The sequence below is a fragment of the Rhinatrema bivittatum genome, chromosome 5 (genome assembly GCF_901001135.1).
Source record: "Rhinatrema bivittatum chromosome 5, aRhiBiv1.1, whole genome shotgun sequence".
Taxonomy (NCBI): domain Eukaryota; kingdom Metazoa; phylum Chordata; class Amphibia; order Gymnophiona; family Rhinatrematidae; genus Rhinatrema; species Rhinatrema bivittatum.
Genome location: NC_042619.1, coordinates 14,571,736 through 14,593,463, shown reverse-complemented (window position 1 = coordinate 14,593,463; position 21,728 = coordinate 14,571,736). Strand labels below are relative to the sequence as shown.

Here is a 21,728-nt window from a genome sequence, read left to right as displayed (position 1 = left end):
ACCCATTTCACCGATGGCATAAGATGGTTGACAGACATAACTTCAGGGCATCAACTTGGCATGCATTTCAACTAGCTGGTACTACAGAGGTAACCCAGTTGTTAATAATCTAAGTCCCAAAATCCTCATGTCCCAAAACTAATCCTTCCCATCTACCTTATCTTAAAAAGATGTTAAGAGTAGTGTGATTGATTTGAGTAGGTGCCAACATTTGTTAAACAGAAAGAATAGCAGTGAGTCACTCAGACTAATTGAAGTGCAAATCAGCACAGGGACTGGGTAGATTCAAACGGCAAGGCAAAAGTTGTTAATTCTAGTGTCTGTCTTTCCTTCCTCTCGCTCCCAGAAAAAGGCTATTACCCAGGAGGGAAGGGTTAGATCGGCCATCTAGGTTGGTGATTCGATTATTAGGAACGTAGATAGCTGGGTGGCTGGTGGGCATGAGGATTGCCTGGTAACTTGCCTACCTGGTGCGAAGGTGGCAGACCTCACGCGTCACCTAGATAGGATTATAGACAGTGCTGGGGAGGAGCCGGCTGTCATGGTACATGTGAGCACCAACGACATAGGAAAATGTGGGCGGGAGGTTCTGGAAGCCAAATTTAGGCTCTTAGGTAGAAAGATTAAATCCCAAACCTCCAGGGTAGCATTCTCTGAAATGCTCCCTGTTCCACGCGCAGGTCACCAGAGGCAGGCAGAGCTCCGGAGTCTCAATGCGTGGATGAGACGATGGTGCAAGGAAGAGGGATTCAGTTTTGTTAGGAACTGGGGAACCTTTTGGGGAAGGGGGAGTCTCTTCCGAAGGGATGGGCTCCACCTTAACCAGGGTGGAACCAGACTGCTGGCGCTAACCTTTAAAAAGGAGAGAGAGCAGCTTTTAAACTAGAACAAAGGGGAAAGCCGACAGTCGCTCAGCAGCGCATGGTTCGGAGAGAGGTATCTTCAAAGGATACTATTGAAACAGGAGAGTTAGGGCATCCCGACAGTGAGGTTCCAATAATAAGAAAAGTAGTCCAAGAGCCTGTAATTAAAAAAACTCACCTGAGCTAAAAAATTCTAACTTATCCCTATCAACTGAAAAGCAGGTTATTAATACTAACAAGAGTCACACTTTGAATATCTGTATGCCAATGCCAGAAGTTTTGAAAAGTAAGATGGGAGCGTTAGGAGTGTATAGCGGTGAATGAAGAGGTATCTTAGAGACCTGGTGGAAGGAGGATAACCAATGGGACAGTGCTATAATCAGGGTACAAATTATACTGCAACAATAGGGAGGATCAACTTGGTTGGGCAGGCGCTTTAAATCTGGGATGGCATAGAGTCCAATAAGAGACTAAATGCTCAATAGAATCTTTATGGGTAGAAATCCCATGTGTGTTGGGGAAGAGTATAGTGATAGGAGTATACTACCATCCACCTGGCCAAAATGATGAGATGCACAGTGAAATGCAAAGAGAAATTAGGGAAGCTAACCAAAATGGGAGATTCCAGTTACCACGCAACAACACTGGTGCAAGATCAAAATTTAATCACCACAATTTCTATGGTGGTTATTAGCAATTCCAATAATGGGAAGACTCAATTTTTATAGTGGCAACTCCATGCGTTCAACAAAACAGAGTTCGAACAGGTCCCCCGACACGGTCCCGTGTTTCGCTGGGCTGCTTCGGGAGGGACCAGGGGTATATTTTAATCTAAGACATAAAACAAATATCAATGAGTATAAACAATGGTGAAGAAAGGCTACACAGTACCGACCTTTACAAATGTACATACCTTTATGAAAATACCCGGAGCGCGCAAGCTCACACAGGTGTAGGGCATTTAAACACCGAAAAGGCGCGAACGTGACAGCTCTCGCGAGAGCTGTCAACTTACAGCTGGTCTCGGCGGATCCGCACAGTGAACACCCATCTAATAAAACAGGTTCCACTCAATTTCTTTATTGAGGCCAGAGGGGGCTACCGTGTCTAGAATAAAAATCCATCTCTGCTCCCTCCTGCCTAGGATCTCGGGGTAGTTGCCTCCCCGGGGAGGGCGGCGCACAACCTCGATCACCAGGAAGGAGAGATCAGAGATGGTATGTTCGCATTCAAGCCAGTGGGACACCAGGGGTTCATCAAGTCTGTGTAAACGAATGTTAGAACAATGTTCAATTATTCGAGTTTTTAACATGCGTGTGGTTTTTCCCACGTAGAGCAACGGGCATGGGCACTTCACAATATATATCACCCCTTTAGTGAGACAGTCCGAGGAAGAGCGAAGTTTGAACACCCGCCCCGTAAGTGGATGTGTAAATTCTGACATATTGGCTGTGTGGCTGCACATAGTGCAATGACCACAAGGACCATGTATTCCTAAATTGTCAGATGAATCAATGAATGGGTAAGTATGCACTAGCCTGTCTCGTAGATTTCTGCCACGCTTAAAAGTAAAACGAAGCGGGCCACGTAACAGTTCTGTGAGTGAAAGTGCTGACCAGTGTCGCCGTATCGTCTCAGCAATGGTGCTCCCCATTATTGAAAATGGCAAAATACAGTTGTTAGATTCATCAAGTGAACTAGAGGATGGTAAAAATAGCCAGTCCCGATTCGTGTATAGCGCTCTCTTAAAAGCTCTCTTGACTACCCTATGGGGATAGCCGCGGTCCAGAAAACAGTTGATCATTACTTTTGCCTATGTTAAAAATTCCAGGCGGGTGGAGCATAAGCGGCGTAAACGTAAGAACTGGCCTGTTGGGATATTGTCGCGCAAGGCGCGAGGATGACAACTCTGATACTGTAATAGAGTGTTCCGGTCAGTGTGCTTACGATAAATAGATGTTTCAAAATGCTCCTGACCTGCAGTAATCAAAATATCTAAAAAAGCTATTTTCCAGCGGTGAATACAAAAGTTAAATTGTATATGGGCATTGAGAGAGTTGAGCCAATCCAGAAAACAATAAAATTGTATATCTGTGCCCATCCAAATCACCAAGACGTCGTCAATGTACCTACGCCAAAGGTAAATGAATTTGGACCACTCAGATGAATAAATAAATTGACTCTCAAAATTATCCATAAAGAGACAAGCCAAACTGGGGGCCATAGTGGCCCCCATAGCTGTGCCTTTAATCTGTTTGAAGTATGAATCATGGAACTGAAAAAAATTCTCAGTGAGAGCTAGTTCAGATAACTGCATTAGAAAAGAAGTAGGTACACGATGAGGTCGTGGGCGTTTGTCCAAAGTGTGTGAGATCACTTGAAGTGCTTCAGTCTGAGGTATATTTGAATATAATGAGATAACATCAAGTGTGACAAAAAAGAATGGGTTAGGGGGAAATGGCAGTTCAGATAATATGGAGATCAAATGAGTGGAGTCCCTCACATATGACTGAATTAGCGACACAAAAGGTTTTAGGAAATAGTCCACAAACTGGGATAAGGGTTCAAGAAGAGAGCCAATGCCCGAGACGATAGGACGACCAGGCGGATGCGTCAGCGTTTTATGGATTTTGGGTAACGTGTAGAACTGTGGCGTGACAGGATGTGGGGTGGTGAGAAATTTCCCTTCTTTAGTTGTAATAATATGCCGGTCTAATGCTTCCTGAACAAGTTGTTTAATAGTACCCTGTAGTTCTTCGGTGGGATCAGTCAATAATGGGCTATAGAATTCACGGTCACTCAATTGGCGAACAACCTCAGTGTCATAATCAGAACGGTCGGTACTGTGTAGCCTTTCTTCACCATTGTTTATACTCATTGATATTTGTTTTATGTCTTAGATTAAAATATACCCCTGGTCCCTCCCGAAGCAGCCCAGCGAAACACGGGACCGTGTCGGGGGACCTGTTCGAACTCTGTTTTGTTGAACGCATGGAGTTGCCACTATAAAAATTGAGTCTTCCCATTATTGGAATTGCTAATAACCACCATAGAAATTGTGGTGATTAAATTTTGATCTTGCACCAGTGTTGTTGCGTGATACTTGCTTATGTGCAAGGGTTCGCTCCTTCTTCATTTGGACTAGATTCCAGTTACCCCAATACTGACTGGCAAAATGTAACATCAGGACTTGCTAGAGAGATAAAGTTCCTGGAATGGAATAAATGACAGTCTTGTGGAGCAATTGGTTCAGGAACCAACAAGAGAGGGAGCTATTTTAGATTTAATTCTTAGTGGAACGCAAGATTTGGTGAGAAAAGTAACTGTGGTGGGGCCACTTGGCAATAGTGATCATAACATGATCAAATTTAAATTAATAACTGGAAAGGGGGACAATAAGTAAATCTACAGCTCTAGCATTAAACTTTCAAAAGGGAGACTGATAAAATGCGGAAAATCGAAAAAACCGAAAGGTGTAGTTACAAAGGTTAAGAGTTTACAACAGGCATAAACTTAGTTTAAAAATACCATCTTAGAAACTCAGTCCAGGTGCATTCTACACATTAAGATAGATGGAAGGAAGGCCAAACAAGTGCCAGCATGGTTAAAATACGAGATGAAAGAAGCTATTTTAGCCAAAATAACTTCTTTCAAAAATTGGAAGAAGGATCCATCTGAAGAAAATAGGAAAAAGCTTAAGCAAATTCTCATTATTAAAATCTACGCCAGCTACCCCCATATCTTTTACCTAACCTCTCAATCCCTGTTCCTATCACTTCCCTCAGTATCTCTCTCAAGTAACTTTAAATTCTGTTACAGAACGGACCTCCACTTTGTCCTATGGTGGGCTACTTCAAACCTTGCCTTTTTCCTTGCTTCTAACAAGACCATTCTTAAACTAGCCCCTAGGCCTTCTCCAATGTCTTACTATCTTGGTGTCGGAGGAAATGATCCTATAGCTAGAATCTGCCTTCCAGGTGATGCTTTATCCTCATGCTCTGAGGATGCGTCTCCAGGGGTCGGTGTCCAGGAAGGAAAGATTAGGATGGCTACTGTGGGTGATTCAATCATTTCACATAAGAAAATGCCATACTGGGTCAGACCAAGGGTCCATCAAGCCCAGCATCCTGTTTCCAACAGTGGCCAATCCAGGCCACAAGAACCTGACAAGTACCCAAAAACTAAGTCTATTCCATGTTACCATTGCTAGTAATAGCAGTGGCTATTCTCTAGGTGAACTTAATAGCAGGTAATGGACTTCTCCTCCAAGAACCTATCCAATCCTTTTTTTAAGTAGATAGCTGGGTAGCTGGAGGGCAAGAGGATCACTTGGTAACTTGCCTGCCTAATGAAAAGGTAGAGGACCTCATGCGCCACCTAGATAGAAGAAATTAAGTACCTGATAATTTTGCTTTCCTTAGTGTAGACCAGAGCTTTCCAAACTGTGTGTCGGGACACGTTAGTGTGTCGCCTGCAGTGTGCAGGTGTGTCGCGCAAGCCCGGTCAACTCTGACGCAAGTTTGGGCTTTTTTTTCTAGAGATTCACTTTTTTTTTCAGTTTATGGGTTGCTTATTATTGGGTGATTTTTGCTGTCAATCGCGTTTTTTGGGGGACTTGGTGGGTGGAACGAGCCTAGCTGCCCTTGCATTGGCTGCTGCTGCTGATGAGGCCTGGCCATGAGGAGTACTGACTGCAAGCAGCAGTGTCTGGTGATCATGGAAGGGAGTGAAGCCCTTAACTGGCAACAATCAAAAAGACGAGGTACATGAGTGTGGGGGCGAGACATGTACTGGGGGGAGAGAAATGAGTGTGTGGGGGGACAGACATGTACTGGGGGGGGGGGGAGATATGAGTGTGTGGGGGACAGACGTGCTGGGGGGAGAGAAATGAGTGTGTGGGGGGACAGACATGTACTGGGGGGGAGAGAAATGCGTGTGTGGGGGGACAGACATGTACTGGGGGGGAGAGAAATTAGTGTGTGGGGGGACAGACATGTACTGGGGGGGGGGAGATATGAGTGTGTGGGGGACAGACGTGCTGGGGGGAGAGAAATGAGTGTGTGGGGGGACAGACATGTACTGGGGGGGAGAGAAATGCGTGTGTGGGGGGACAGACATGTACTGGGGGGGAGAGAAATGAGTGTGTGGGGGGACAGACATGTACTGGGGGGGAGAGAAATGAGTGTGTGGGGGGACAGACATGTACTGGGGGGGAGATATGAGTGTGTGGGGGGACAGACATGTACTGGGGGGGAGAGAAATGCGTGTGTGGGGGGACAGACATGTACTGGGGGGGGAGATATGAGTGTGTGGGGGGACAGACATGTACTGGGGGGGGGAGATATGAGTGTGTGGGGGGACAGACATGTACTGGGGGGGAGAGAAATGAGTGTGTGGGGGGACAGACATGTACTGGGGGGGAGAGAAATGCGTGTGTGGGGGGACAGACCTGTACTGGGGGGGGGAGATATGAGTGTGTGGGGGGACAGACATGTACTGGGGGGGAGAGAAATGCGTGTGTGGGGGGACAGACATGTACTGGGGGGGGAGAGAAATGAGTGTGTGGGGGGACAGACATGTACTGGGGGGGAGAGAAATGAGTGTGTGGGGGGACAGACATGTTACTGGGGGGGAGAGAAATGCGTGTGTGGGGGGACAGACATGTACTGGGGGGGGAGATATGAGTGTGTTGGGGGGACAGACATGTACTGGGGGGGAGATATGAGTGTGTGGGGGGACAGACATGTACTGGGGGGGAGAGAAATGCGTGTGTGGGGGGACAGACATGTACTGGGGGGGAGAGAAATGAGTGTGTGGGGGGACAGACATGTACTGGGGGGGAGATATGAGTGTGTGGGGGACAGACGTGCTGGGGGGGAGAGAGATGAGTGTGGGGGGCCAGACAATTTGTTTTATTATTGTTACTCATAAATTATAACAATAACATGAACCTTGGAATATTATATATTTTTAATATAAATGAAAGTTTTTCTTGAGATAGGTTGTGTCATGAAACATTTTATTTATGTATATATTTAAGGAAACATACATAAATTGTCGAAATATGTTTCGTTCGTTTAACTTTTAACCTCTGGTTTGCTAGTAGACTGAATTACTGTGTCGTGAAATTATGTTTGTCTAAAAAGTGTGTCACCAACATGAAAAGTTTGGAAAGCTCTGGTGTAGACAGATGAACTCAGAACTAATGTGTTATGCTCCCCTGCCAGCAGATGGAGACAGAGTCAGTTTTCAAAGCAGACGTCACCCCTGCAGTGACCTCAGCCCTTCAGTATTCTCTTCAAAAGCCACTGTGGACATACTATTGAAAAAAACTTGATTAAAAATGGATAATCGTAAATGTACTCAAACACTGAACCTCAGTAAGATTATAGATGTCCTGTTCTAGGGACTGGATGACTGTTTACCCATAATCTCTTGGAATAGAAATCCACTCCACGGGAAAATCCTTGGCACCGTTCTTGAGCAGCCATGGGCGGGATGTAGGCTACCATTGTTGTGCTGTCTGACATTACATGGATCGCTTGACCCTGGAGTCTGTGGCTGAATTGTAGACACGCCAATGTGACTGCCCGGGCATCCAGGCGGTTTATGTTCCAGTAGGCTTCTTCCTTGGTCAAACGTCTCTGGGCAGTGAACTCCCCAGCCCCGGAGACTCGCATCTGTAGTGAGGACCAGCCAGTCTGGAGAGGACTCGGGGGGATGGGGGGGTACAGCCCTGCCCAGATAGGCTTCCTGCAGCCACCTCTGGAGCAGAGAGCATACTCCCATCGGCAAGTGGAGGCAAATCAAATAGTTTTGAGACTGCGGGTTCCAATGTGACAGTATGGAGAGTTGAAGTGGTAGCATATGTGCCCTTGTCCACAGCACTACTTCCAGGGTTGCTGCCACCAAACCAAGAACTGGAGATAGTGCAACACCATCGGGTGTATTGTGCTCATCAATAGACATACTTGGGACATCAGCTTCCTTATCCGCGTGGAAGACTTTGCCCTGCTTGGTGTCAAATTGGACTCCCAGATATTTCAAGGACTGGGTGGGGTCCGGGTTTACAGCCCAACTGGGTTCCTGAAGCAAGGAGGCCACCCTGTTGGTCACCCGGAGACTCTCTTCCACAGACTTTGCCAAGATCTACCAGTCGTCCAAGTACAGATGCACCAGGATTCTCTCTTTTCTCAACGCTATGGCTATGACCACTATAATCTTGGAAAATATGTTCTGGGGGCAGTGGCCAGGCCAAAGGGCAGTGCCCGGAACTGATAAAGGTGACCCAGTACCGCAAAACGTAGGAAAAGTTGATGTTCTTCATGGATTGGAATATGTAAGTAGGCCTCGGATATGTCCAGGGAAGTAAAGAACTCTCCCAATTGTACAGCCATATCACGGCGCGTAGGGTTTGCATGCGGAAATGATTCATTCGTAGATGTTGGTTGACGCGCTTGAGGTCCAGGATGGGGAAAAGGGAACCTTCATTCTTGGGTACGATGAAATAGATGGAATGTCGCCTGGTATTTTCCTGGGTCGCAAATACTGGGATTATAGGCCTCATCCTGAGGAGCCTTAAAGTGTAGTCTTCACTGCCTGCTTCTTGTGCAGGGAATGGCAAGGAGATATCATGAATATGTCCCGAGGAGTGCTGTGAAATTCCAGCACATATCCTCCTCATATGACCTCCAGTACCCATTTGTCTGAAGTGATCTTGACTTACCGTTGAGGGACAGTGGACCCCTTATCTACTTGTTCCGAGGATGGGTCAGCAAAATTTCATTGGGGGGTTCGGGACGAACCTGAACCTGAGCCTTTCTCCTCTTGGGCTGTAGACTCCAAAAGGACTGAGACCTCCCAAAGGACAGAGACCTCTGATATGTTGAGTTTCTGTAGTGGTGAAAGTGTTGGTAGCCTCTGGATTGACCCCTCTTAGGCGAGGGGCGCTATTACTGCTTTCTCTTCATCGTACCCATTTACTGGCCAGCTTTTCCAATTTGCTTCCGAAGAGGAGAGATCCATTAAAGGGCATCTTTGTGTGATTTGCCTTGGAGGGTGCGTCTGTTGACAAATTCTGCAGCTATAGCTGTCTTCTGGCCACCAGCACTCCAAACCTCTCTTAATTGGGAGGTAAATCCTCTTCTCTCTCTCTTTTTTTGTTTTATTTTCTTACCTGGGTTCAGCGCTTACCGGCTGAGTACAGAGACTGTCTCCGGCTGCAAGTGGTGGGGGGGGGGGGGGGGGGGGGGGCTACCAGACAAGGCACACCTCTGAGGAATCTCGGAAATCACCTCAGGAATTCTCAACTGGGGGAGGGACTTTTAGGTATCACCACAGGAGAGCGGGGCTCAATTTTTTTCTCCAATTTAAAAGTTGAAATTTTTTTCTGCCAAAAAATACAGCAACCCCCTAGGGAGAGGTTCATCCACCATCTGCTGAAGACAGAGAAATACTGCAGGGCTGAGGTCACTGCAGGGGTGTATCTAGGGTGACGTCAACTTTGAAATCTGACTCAGTTCCCATCTGCTGACAGGGGAGCATTACCCATTGGTCCTGAGGCCATGTGGCTATACACTAGGAAAATAATTTTAGAATGCTGGGAAGGAGCTGGCTGTTATGGTACATGTGGGTACCAATGATCTAGGAAGGTGCAGGAGGGAGGTTCTAGAAGCTAAATTTAGGCTGTTAGGTAGGAAACTGAAATCCAGAACCTCTAAGGTTGCATTCTCAGAAATGATTCCCATTCCACATACAAGCACCCAGAAGCAGGCTGAGCTCCAGTCTCGAGGTCTCATCCATGCAATCATGAAGGGAAGAGGTTTTTAGGTTTGCGAGGAACTGGGGAACATGCTGGAGATGGGGGAGACTATTCTGATGGGATAAGCTCCACTTTAACAAGAGTGTACCCAGGCTGCTGCTAACTTTTAAAAAGGAGACAGAGCAGCTCTTAAACTAGAACATAGGGGCAAGCAGTGCATGGTTTAGACCAGGGGTCGGGAACCCATGGCTCGCGAGCCAGATATGGCTCTTTTGAGGGCTGCATCTGGCTCGCAGACAAGTGTCGCCATACTTCGCGGTTCCCCGCTGACCCAGCTGCTCCCCGGTCCTCCGCCGCCCGGGCTTAAAATGCTGTCAGCCCGGGCGGAACGCGGCAGGACAGCTGGAGTCAGCGGCCACCGGCGTGCTCTCTTCTCCTCCCCCCCCCCCCGCGGCCGGAAGAGGAAGTGGAGAGCATCGGGTGCCTGCGCGGGAAGAAGAGACCACACTAGCGTGGTCTCTTCTTCCGCGCAGGCACCCGATGCTCACCACTTCCTCTTCCGGGCCGCGGGGGGGAGGAGAAGAGAGCACGCCGACTGGAGTCATCCGGGTGCCTGCGCGGGAGTCATCGGGTGTCAGCCGGGTGCCAGCGCTGGAGTCATCGGGTGCCTGCGCGGGTCTTCCCGCGCAGGCACCCGATACTCTCCACTTCCTCTTCCGGGCCGCGGGAAGAAGAGAGCACGCCGGTGCTCTCTTCTTCCCGCGGCCCGGAAGAGGAAGTGGAGAGCATCGGGTGCCTGCGCGGGAAGAAGACTGCAGCGCGGCTCGGAGGAAAATGAAAATCTTCAACCGCGGCCGATGGGACTCCGCCTTCGCCTCCACGAGGGCTGAAAATGAAGGAGGTTAGTGTTGGGAGGTGGGCTGCTGCTGCCGCGAGTTCCCGGGGGGGGGGAAGGGGGAGAGAGAGAGTGAATGAATGAGCGAGCAAGCATGTGTGTTTGAGATCCTGTGTGTGTGAGTGAGAGATTGCATGTATGTGAATGATTGAGAGCCTGTATATGTGAAAGAGAGTATGTCAGTGATTGAGATCCTGCCTGTGAGAGAGAGAGCATGAATGTAAGTTTACCATTGGGAACCTGTATGTGTAAGTTTGTAATTGAAAACCTGTTTGTTTGAAAGAGTATGTGTGTATGATTGAGATCCTTTGTGTGTGAGAGAGATCATGTGTATGTATGATTAAGAGCCTGTGTGTATAAGTAAGAGAGAGATCATGTGTGTCTGACAGCTGGTTTAGGTGATGGAGCATGTGAGTATGTGATTGAGAGCCTGTGTTTAAATGAGAGAGAGAGAGACCATGTGTGTCTGTGTGATTGAGAGCTGATTTAGGTGAGGGAGCATGTGAGTATGTGATTGAGAGCCTGTGTTTAAATGAGAGAGAGAGACCATGTGTGTATGTGTGTGATTGAGAGCTGATTTAGGTGAGGGAGTATGTGATTGAGAGCCTGTGTGTAAATGAGAGAAAGAGAGGACATGTTTGTAAGCATGTGAATGAGAGTCTGTGTGTGAGAAAAAGACAGCATGTATTTATGTGATTGAAAGCCTGTGTGTGTGTAAGCGTGAAAAGATAGACAGCATGTGTGTAAATGTGTAATTAAGAGCCTATATAAGTGAGAGAGAAAAAACATTTGTATATGTGAGTGACTGAGAGCATGTGTGTATAGGTGTGTCATTGAGAGCCAGTGTGAGAGAGAGCGCTGGTATGTGACTGAGAGAGGAGAAAGTTCCAAGCAAACCACCCCACCTCCTGCTAATTCAGAACAATCTCAGGACACCTGGATATCAAACGTTCCCAGGTATGCAGAGCAAAAAAATTTTTGTATCCTTATTATTTTCATTACTGGATCTTTGTGTCTGCTATTTGAAATATTTTGTTGGTATCTGGAAATGTTTTATATGAGTTTTTAATTATTGGATATTCCACTCATCAGCTGTTTCGAAATATGTTCTTTTTGTTAGTACAGTTTTACTGCTGATGATTTATATTTCTTGATTTGTTTTATAAGGATGTGTGATGTTTCTTTTTTCCTTTGTTACACTGCATACAGAGACTCTGGCTTGTTGCAGTTTCCAATTCAGTTTTTGTCTGCATGCTTCTTGTTATGCGTTTTGGTCTCTTTATTCTATGTTAGGTGAGGGACAGCACGTGATTCAGGTGAGGTTTTCTGCTGGCGTTGTAGTTTCTGTGTAGGACTCTATAGCAGCCTGACTTGGTCCGTTTTCCTAATAGGAGATGTATTGGTGTCTTAAGGCCTGGTGTAATATTTTCAGAGACTTATTGTACTTTAAAAGTGTGATCTTACATAAAATGCACACATTTACTTGTATTTAGTTTTAAACATATTGTATGGCTCTCATGGAATTACATTTTAAAATATGTGGCGTTTATGGCTCTCTCAGCCAAAAAGGTTCCTGACCCCTGGTTTAGACAGAGGTATCTTCAAAGGATACTGGTAAATCAAATATTTTTTCACTCAGGGGTAGATTTTCAAAAACGGAGCGTTCGTGTACTTTTGTTGGCGCTCCAGGCGCCAACAAAAGTACGCGGGATTTTAGTAGATACGCGCGTAGCCGCGCAAATCCTGGATCGGCGCGCGCAAGGCTGCCTATTCCGTGTAGCCGGCGCGCGCCGAGCCGCGCAGCCTGCCGCCATTCCCTCCAAGGCCGCTCCGAAATCAGAGCGGCCTCGGAGGGAATTCGCTAACGCCCTCCCCTCACCTTCCCCTCCCTTCCTCTACCTAACCCACCCCCCCGGCCCTGTCTAAACCCCCCCCCCTACCTTTGTTGGGGGATTTACGCCTCCCAGAGGGAGAAGTAAATCCCCGCGTGCCAGCGAGCCGCTGGCGCGCCTAGACACAACCCGGGGGCGGTTCCGGAGGGCGCGGCCACGCCCCCGGACCGTCCCGGGCTGAAACCACGCCCCCGAGCCCACCCCCGAAACGCCGCGTCCCGCCCCGAAAACGGCGCGCCGCTCGGTCTCGCCCCCGACACGCCCCCCTCGGAAAACCCCAGGACTTACGCGAGTCCCGGGGCTCTGCGCGCACCGGTAGGCTTATTGAACATAGGCGCACCGGCACGCAGGGCCCTGCTCACGTAAATCCGGGCGGATTTACGAGAGCAGGGCTCTTAAAATCCGCCCCTTAGTGCACAGTCAAGCTATGGAATCTGTTGCCAGAGGATGTGGTCAAGGCAACTAAAATAGTGGGATTCAAAGCAGGATTGGACAAGTTCCTGAAGGAAAAGTCCATAAAAAGTTATAAGCCAGGTAGACTTGGAAAGCCGGCGCTTATCCCTGGGAGTGAGATGCAAGAAATAGATCAACTACTGGGGGATCTGCTAGGTACTTGTGACCTGAACTGGCCACTGTCAAGAGACAGAATGCTGGGCTTGATGGACCTTGTTCTGACCCAGTTCAGCACTTATTTTCTTAAATTTTATACTCTCCAAACAGCCACCAAAACTAATAAGGCTGTTGTCCAAACATCTGGCCACCCCCTTTTCATTGGCGTTAGCTTTAAGACTATGGTTTTCCCATGAAAGCTGTCCCAGCCTCCCTTCTGCCTCCCCAAGATAAGACGACAAGGAGAACCCCAACTCACACGCATAGTATCCAATGTCCGCATTGACCGTCAGTTTACCGATGTCAAAGGTCTCAATGACATTGGAGTCCCACTTCTTCCGGTACTCCACGTCATGCAGAACGTCATAAAGCACTTCCGCCGAAACGTCTTTGCACTCCATTCTGCACTGGAAAACACAGGAGACCAGCAAGATCATCATAACGGGCACCTCAACACTTCTGTACATGTGCCCTGGCTTTTCCAAGCAGAGCTAGGATTCTCTGCAAGCTCCCCTTTTGGTTGCCCAAAGTGCTACGAATTATGCAAGGTCATCGCACTAAAGAGACGCAACTAGGGTAGGGCAGAGAGGAAGAGCCAGCCTGTCCCGATGATATGACGCTACCTGAGCATCTAGTCTAGATTTCTGAAGGCTTCGCCATGGGAGGGGGTGGCTCAGATCTCATGAATGGATGCATTCCTGGCTCAGGCCTCTGATTTTAAATGAATTCTGATGCCAGGCTGAGTCACACACATGCAAGAGAGTTACAAAGGCGCAACCAGTGATTAGAAACCTATTCAAGAGATACTCCAAAAATAGAATTCAAAAAGCCGTTATCTCCATGCTGAAATAACCAGTCTCTGGTCTTTGGAGTCAACAGAGCTGGTTTGTAATTAAATGAAGCTACACAATTTAGAGTGGAGTTCAAATATTGTTTTGCAATACAGACTAAACAAGATTATAATGTGAGGCATTTTGCACTTTGAAAACATTGTGCCCAAGTCTTATTTCATACAAGATCATAGAATTTTTCTGAAATGTTTTAGATATGAGTTCTCGAATTACATTTTTAAATCATTTTTTTTTTGATTACTCACAGTTCATTTGCAAATTTTGCATTAAAATCAACATGTGCGATTCCCTCTGCTGGGTTTTCTTTTTTTTTAATATATATTTTATATTGTGTGAAACTGAACATATGTCTATTTTTTGTTTTATTTAAGAGAATTCAAATCAGAGTCGGTTCTTTGCCCAACAATCTGTTTCAACATAAGGGCATCTCTCCAGTACAGACAGATTTAAGTTTTGGGCTAAAATAAAATGCCACAAGCCCTGCCCCTCAGTTGGCAGGCACAGTTCTGCAATGGCACAGTTTTTGCCCACGACTTCATTTCCTGCCACTTTTGGACAGAAAATAAGTTGCAGGTGGAAAATCTGGCAGCCTGAAAACTTGTCCTCAATGCGTTGCATGATTTTATCCTAAAGATGGGGCCAGAACCCCCCCCCCCAAAGCTTTCGGCTGCATGATGTCCGTTTCTGTGGCTTTCTTCTTTTCCTCGCACCAGTGGCAAAACGTTCAGTCTGCGGGCAAAGGATGGGCCATTTCAGAACTGTGCCGGGGGTAGACGGGCGGGATCTCTGCACCGTTTGCGCCTCGCTGCCTGCATCTGAAATCTGATCCTGTTTCTTCTGACAGAGACCTCACTGAATGTCCCCCTTACCCTCTACCACCCCTCAACCCCTCCCTACATGTCCACTGCCCCATATCAGGAGAAGCTGTGCTTTCTGCTCCCACTCCTCTTACTCATCGCTCCCTCCTCCTTGTCTCACCGCCGATGACATGGACTCGTGTCCTCAAAAGCTCCAGCCTCAATAAATCCCTTAGACTACAAAGGCCAGTCTCTGTCATTTTTACCAGCCAGAGTTCTTTTTGGGGTGAATGTCTCATCTGGGTAGAGAGGGACAAACAGAGATTTGGTAGGTTTAAGAGAGGACGACGTGACGTCACCAGTGGTAACAGTAACTAAAGAGCGGAGCTCCCACAGGTCACAGTGGGAATCCAACCGAATCACAATATCCAGTGATTATTCAAGCTTTCTGCCGCTCCCTTTCAAAAGGGAAAGATTTCCTGTGGGTTAGACCAGCACTTTAGAGGCGCCCCCGCGAGACGGGGGTTAAGCACGGCCGCCATGATGCTCGCGCATTCAACTATTCTACCTCCGAAGGCTCAAACGGAGCATAAGATAATAAATAGATATCTCTAGATCATTGGATGAGTGGGTGTGGAGGGAAGACGAAGATGAAAGATTTATGAGATGAGACCAAAGGAGAGGGGATACGATACAGACTTTTAAATACCTGAAGGGTATTAATGATGCACAAGAATCAAACCTTTGCCTGATGGGGTCATGATATGAAACTCCAAGGGGGGGGGGGGGGTAGATGGTGAGGAAATGCATCTTCACGGAGAGGGTGGGGGATGCCTGGAGCGCGAAGGCAAGAATGGTCATGGAATTGAGAAGGATGAGCGCAGAGGATCCCTCGTGGCTAGGAGGATGGCCATGAAGCAACGGGGTTATCACAGGTTACATTAGGTGTAATGCAAATGCCGGGCAGACTGGATGGACCAGTTGGGTCTTCGCCTAATGCCATTAACTATTTTACTATGTGAGGACGTTTTACGAGCTATTTCAGCCAGATAACGAAACGTTTACCCAGCTAAAAACAGCTCTGCCAAGCAACTTGGGGGCATTTCATTCTGAAATCCCCCTGCGGTCCTGGCCCCTTCCCCACGAATGTCAAAAACTGCCCACAAAAACTCGAAACAGCTGGTGTGAGAGAAGAAAAGTTTAGAGATGGAGATATCACAGGTAGGATGCGGGCGGGAGAAAGTCAGAGAACAGAGTTGCCTGAAGCCAAAGTAAATGAACTGAAACAAAAGCTGAAGAAGTAGAAAAGGGGAAAAAAATAAACAAACCGATGACTTACAAAATCAAGGTAGAGGAGAACGTGATGCACGGCGCGTGCCGGGCCCCAGATCGGCACGGGAGTCTATGCCCGGTGTGCGCCGGGCCCCAGATCAGTACGGGAGTCTATGCACGGTGTGCGCCGGGCCCCAGATCGGCACGGGAGTCTATGCCCGGTGTGCGCCGGGCCCCAGATCGGCACGGGAGTCTATGCACGGCGCGCGCCGGGCCCCAGATCGGCACGGGAGTCTATGCCCGGTGTGCGCTGGGCTCCAGATCAGTATGGGAGTTGATGCACGGTGTGCGCCGGGCTCCAGATCGGCACGGGAGTCTATGCCCGGTGTGCGCCGGGCCCCAGATCAGCACGGGAGTCTATGCACAGTGTGCGCCGGGCCCCAGATCGGCACGGGAGTTGATGCATGATGTGTGCTGGGCCCCAGATACGTACGGGAGTACCTGAAAGGACAGAGGTGGGCATGCTCGCACAGCCACCCTGGAAGCTTGCCAGAGCTTTGACGAAAATCATTTTCTATTAACCTTAGCGTAAAGGAAGCTGTGGAAGGAGGGGGCATGAACCCAAAGCAGCAGAAAGGGGGCAGGAGAGAGAGAGAGAAGGAAGCAAAAGGGCTGCAGAGGAAGGATGAAAGATGGGGCAGGGCGGGCTGAAATGCTATAAACACCCCCTCAATATTTAGTGGCTGGCGAGACACTGAGGGGGGTGCGGAGCCCCCTGGTCCCTGTGGCTGCCACGCCTCAGATTTATTTATTTATGGCGCTTTCTGCATCGCTTCCCTCTGTGGTCCACTCAAGGCGATTTTCTAATCATACAATGAGCCACCATTCCATGGCATACGGTCATCATCATCAACCTCCCGACGTCTATCAAGATGACATTTCCCAGTGAAATTCAAGGAAAATAAAGACGTATTCATAATTATAACCTCCTAACGTAGCATAGATAACATATACATCAATCTCCTAACTCCTAACCCATAATCTTACTCCGCCCATGAAATAAGAAAAACTTCCCTATGGCCCGATTCACTTTTCAAAGCTACTAATCACCCCCCTTTCTTACTGAGTTTAGTGATCAAACGTCCTCTCCCCCTGGGATTTTCTACTGCCCCCCCTCGTCACTCTCGGACTACGCGTGCTGAAAGGGCCAGGCTTCCTGGACTGCACGTTATAACGCCCAGCAAGCCGCTCCCCTCCAGCCAGGAGGGCGCCAGAGGAACGGGGAGCGCGGAGGTGCTCTCGGCGCCCGATACCGATCCTACCTTAAACCTTAAAATCCCCCGATACCGCTCTGTGCTCCAACGCCATCACAGAGGTGAGTGCAGGAAATGCCAGGAAAGCAAGCTCGGCACCCTGGCTCCTGGACTGCACGGACAGAGGGGGGAGATCCAGAGCAACCATCTCACCGTCATTAACCAATTAGTGCGGCGTGAACCAAGGCACAGAGACGTAAAGCAACCTAGGCCGAGGTCACGCAGAGCTGCCATTCAAATCAAGGCGGTGGGGGGGGGGGGGAGGAAAGCAAGTCCCCGTCCCCCCCCCCCGGGTCGGCGGAAAGAATGGATGAACTCTCATGCGAGCGTTTCTCCCACCTCCGACGGCTGGACCACATGAAAGACTTCTGCTGTAGAGGCTTACCTAAGCCATGTTGGAGCCGCCGCACGGTCACCAAGAGCGATGGGAGCACGCCATCGCCTCCTCTCTTCCGAGCATGGACGAGGAGCTCCCTCCCGCCACGGCAGGACTCCAGATTGGCCCTTAATCTGAACGGACAGGGGCTCCCCTGTCCGTTCAGATAAAGGGCCAATCTGCTGCCGGAAGCGACCCCCCTTTCGGGTTCTCTGGTCCTTCCTTCTCTTCTGCTCCCCCTCCTCCGGCTGACCTTGGGCTCTCTCCTTGTGCTTCTTTGTCCCTGAAACCTTCTCGGCCTGGCCGCCTCCTTGCCTGCGCTGGGAGGGAATCCACCGGCTGGCGTCTCTCAGGTCAGGCTAACCCTGGCTGGCCGGAGAGGTCATGCCGCGCTTCCAGGAAAGGCTGGGGCTGGACACGGGGGAAGTTTATAAAATCATGGGTGGATCGGAACGGGTTAAATAAAGGTCGGTTATCTACCCTTTCATGGGAGGCTGAAACAAAGGGATGCTCCCGTGAAACTAACAAAGCAGCAGGGTTAAAACAGACCGTTTTCACTCGGCGCACCGTCACGCTGCGGAATCTGCTGCCAGAGGACGTGGTCAAGGCGACGAGCACAGCGGGGTGTGAGAAAGAGGAAGAGAGAGAGTCTAGAAAACACTGCAAGAGGCAGATAACCTAGAGAAAGCCGCTGCCGTCCCGTGGAGGAAGTGACAGGCAATAGTGCGCTATTTTATGGAGCAGGTCAGGGCAGGCTTTGCTGTCTGTATGGCTCATGGGCTACAAATGCCCAGACTCCCCTCTCCTCAGGAAGATAATAAAAGGGGGAGAGACAGAGAGAGAGAGAGAAAACGAACATCTCCCATATTTTCTATGTGTGTAAGATAAGGAGATTGTGGATGGGGAATTTCATTGGAAATTGATTGCACTTACGGAAGAGGTTTCTGCCTGTAATAAACCGATCGATTTTAGGGACGAGTTTCATCTCCACGGATAGTAAGGTAACGGGAAGGCTCTTTCCTTCCTAGCCATACATTATTGGTGAACAGCTTATGTTTGATGCACAAATATGAAGCTGCTGCAGCCAAAAATATGCAACCTTTCAAGGACTCAGGATTCCTGCAGATCCTGTACCATCAGTAATTACTGTAATTACAAGCCTTTATGATGTATCATTAGATAAAACTCTACTGTACAGTACGTTAGTAGTCTCCTCACAGACGGATTCATAGTAATATGGTAACATCATTAATGATGGTAGACAAAGACCAAAGTAGTCCATCCAGTCTGCCCAGCAAATTGCTTAGGGTAATAACTGCCGCTCCATGCAGGTTACCCCCAACCTTCTGTTAGTAACTGCCGGTCTGTGAAGGTTACCTCCATGCCTTCTGCTAAGGGTAGTAACTGCTGCCCTGTGAAGGTTATCCCAACCTTCTGTTAAGGGCAACTACTGCCGCTCCTTGCAGGTTACCGTTATGCGTTCTGCTAAGGGTAGTAACTGCCGCTCTGTGCAGGTTACTCCCTATATGTTCTGTTAAGGGCAGTAACTGCCGCTCCGTGCAGGTTACCCCCATGTTTCTGTTAAGGGTAGTAACTGCCGCTCCGTGCAGATTACCCCTATATGTCCTGTTAAGGGCAGTAACTGCCGTTCCTTGCAGATTGCCCCCTATATGTTCTGTTAAGGGTAGTATTGCTGTTCCATGCAGGTTGCCCCCTATATGTTCTGTTAAGGGTAGTAACTGCCACTCCATGCAGCTGACCCCTATATGTTCTGTTAAGGGCAGTAACTGCCGCTCCTTGCAGGTTGCCCCCTATATGTTCTGTTAAGGGTAGTATTGCTGTTCCGTGCAGGTCGCCCCCTATATGTTCTGTTAAGGGCAGTAACTGCCGCTCCATGCAGGTTCCCCCCTATATGTTCTGTTAAGGGCAGTAACTGCCGCTCCTTGCAGGTTACCACTATGCGTTCTGTTAAGGGTAGTATTGCTGTTCTGTGCAGGTTGCCCCCTATATGTTCTGTTAAGGGCAGTAACTGCCGCTCCGTGCAGGTTACCCCCTATATGTTCTGTTAAGGGCAGTAACTGCCGCTCCTTGCAGCTTACCCCTATATGTTCTGTTAAGGGTAGTATTGCTGTTCCATGCAGGTTGCCCCCTATATGTTCTGTTAAGGGTAGTAACTGCCGCTCCATGCAGGTTCCCCCCTATATGTTCTGTTAAGGGCAGTAACTGCCGCTCCTTGCAGGTTGCCCCCTATATGTTCTGTTAAGGGTAGTATTGCTGTTCTGTGCAGGTTGCCCCCTATATGTTCTGTTAAGGGCAGTAACTGCCGCTCCGTGCAGGTTACCCCCTATATGTTCTGTTAAGGGCAGTAACTGCCGCTCCTTGCAGCTTACCCCTATATGTTCTGTTAAGGGTAGTAACTGCTGCTCCTTGCAGGTCGCCCCCTATATGTTCTGTTAAGGGCAGTAACTGCCGCTCCTTGCAGGTTGCCCCCTATATGTTCTGTTAAGGGTAGTATTGCTGTTCTGTGCAGGTTGCCCCCTATATGTTCTGTTAAGGGCAGTAACTGCCGCTCCGTGCAGGTTACCCCCTATATGTTCTGTTAAGGGCAGTAACTGCCGCTCCTTGCAGGTTACCACTATGCGTTCTGTTAAGGGCAGTAACTGCCGCTCCATGCAGGTTACCCCCATGCCTTCTGTTAAGGGCAGTAACTGCCGCTCCTTGCAGGTTACCCCCATGCCTTCTGTTAAGGGCAGTAACTGCCGCTCCTTGCAGGTTACCACTATGCGTTCTGTTAAGGGCAGTAACTGCCGCTCCTTGCAGGTTACCACTATGCGTTCTGTTAAGGGCAGTAACTGCTGCTCCGTGCAGGTTACCCCCTATATGTTCTGTTAAGGGCAGTAACTGCCGCTCCTTGCAGGTTACCACTATGCGTTCTGTTAAGGGCAGTAACTGCCGCTCCTTGCAGGTTACCACTATGCGTTCTGTTAAGGGCAGTAACTGCCGCTCCTTGCAGGTTCCCCCCTATATGTTCTGTTAAGGGCAGTAACTGCCGCTCCGTGCAGGTTACCCCCTATATGTTCTGTTAAGGGCAGTAACTGCCGCTCCGTGCAGGTTACCCCCTATATGTTCTGTTAAGGGCAGTAACTGCCGCTCCGTGCAGGTTACCCCCTATATGTTCTGTTAAGGGCAGTAACTGCCGCTCCGTGCAGGTTACCCCCTATATGTTCTGTTAAGGGCAGTAACTGCCGCTCCGTGCAGGTTACCCCCTATATGTTCTGTTAAGGGCAGTAACTGCCGCTCCGTGCAGGTTACCACTATGCGTTCTGTTAAGGGCAGTAACTGCCGCTCCGTGCAGGTTACCCCCTATATGTTCTGTTAAGGGCAGTAACTGCCGCTCCGTGCAGGTTACCCCCTATATGTTCTGTTAAGGGCAGTAACTGCCGCTCCGTGCAGGTTACCCCCCTATATGTTCTGTTAAGGGCAGTAACTGCCGCTCCGTGCAGGTTACCCCCTATATGTTCTGTTAAGGGCAGTAACTGCCGCTCCGTGCAGGTTACCCCCTATATGTTCTGTTAAGGGCAGTAACTGCCGCTCCGTGCAGGTTACCCCCTATATGTTCTGTTAAGGGCAGTAACTGCCGCTCCGTGCAGGTTACCCCCTATATGTTCTGTTAAGGGCAGTAACTGCCGCTCCTTGCAGGTTGCCCCCTATATGTTCTGTTAAGGGCAGTAACTGCCGCTCCGTGCAGGTTACCCCCTATATGTTCTGTTAAGGGCAGTATTGCTGTTCTGTGCAGGTACTCAATGCAGAAATGTAAACTGTGTGTACCGTAACAGGGGTTATGCTCGCTACATGGAAACTGTCCAAAACAATTACCACAGATTTAAATAGAAATCTCCGACCAGAGAGAGGTGATGCACGTAAGCTTCTGCTGTCCCTTCGGCGCCTCCTATGCGCCCGCCTGAAGAGAGGGAATCACAAATAGACTGAACAGGTTCTCTGCGCCGCTGCCGACTGTGTCTGGAGCCTGTGGGATCTCAGCAGCCCGTGCACGGCTGCATCCGCGGCGATTTCTTATCTTCATCTCATCAAAGGCATC

The 21,728-nt window shown here is 48.8% G+C and overlaps 1 protein-coding gene across 1 annotated transcript in view; it reads right to left on the bottom strand.

The window, feature by feature from the left end:
• The window catches only part of STARD10 (StAR related lipid transfer domain containing 10), a 73,194-nt gene that overhangs the window by 9,365 nt on the left and 42,101 nt on the right, over nt 1-21,728 (bottom strand). Inside the window, exon 2 of the mRNA XM_029602045.1 lies at nt 13,280-13,427. Coding sequence (XP_029457905.1) covers nt 13,280-13,427 — 148 coding nt within the window. The remainder of the gene's footprint in view (nt 1-13,279; nt 13,428-21,728) is intronic.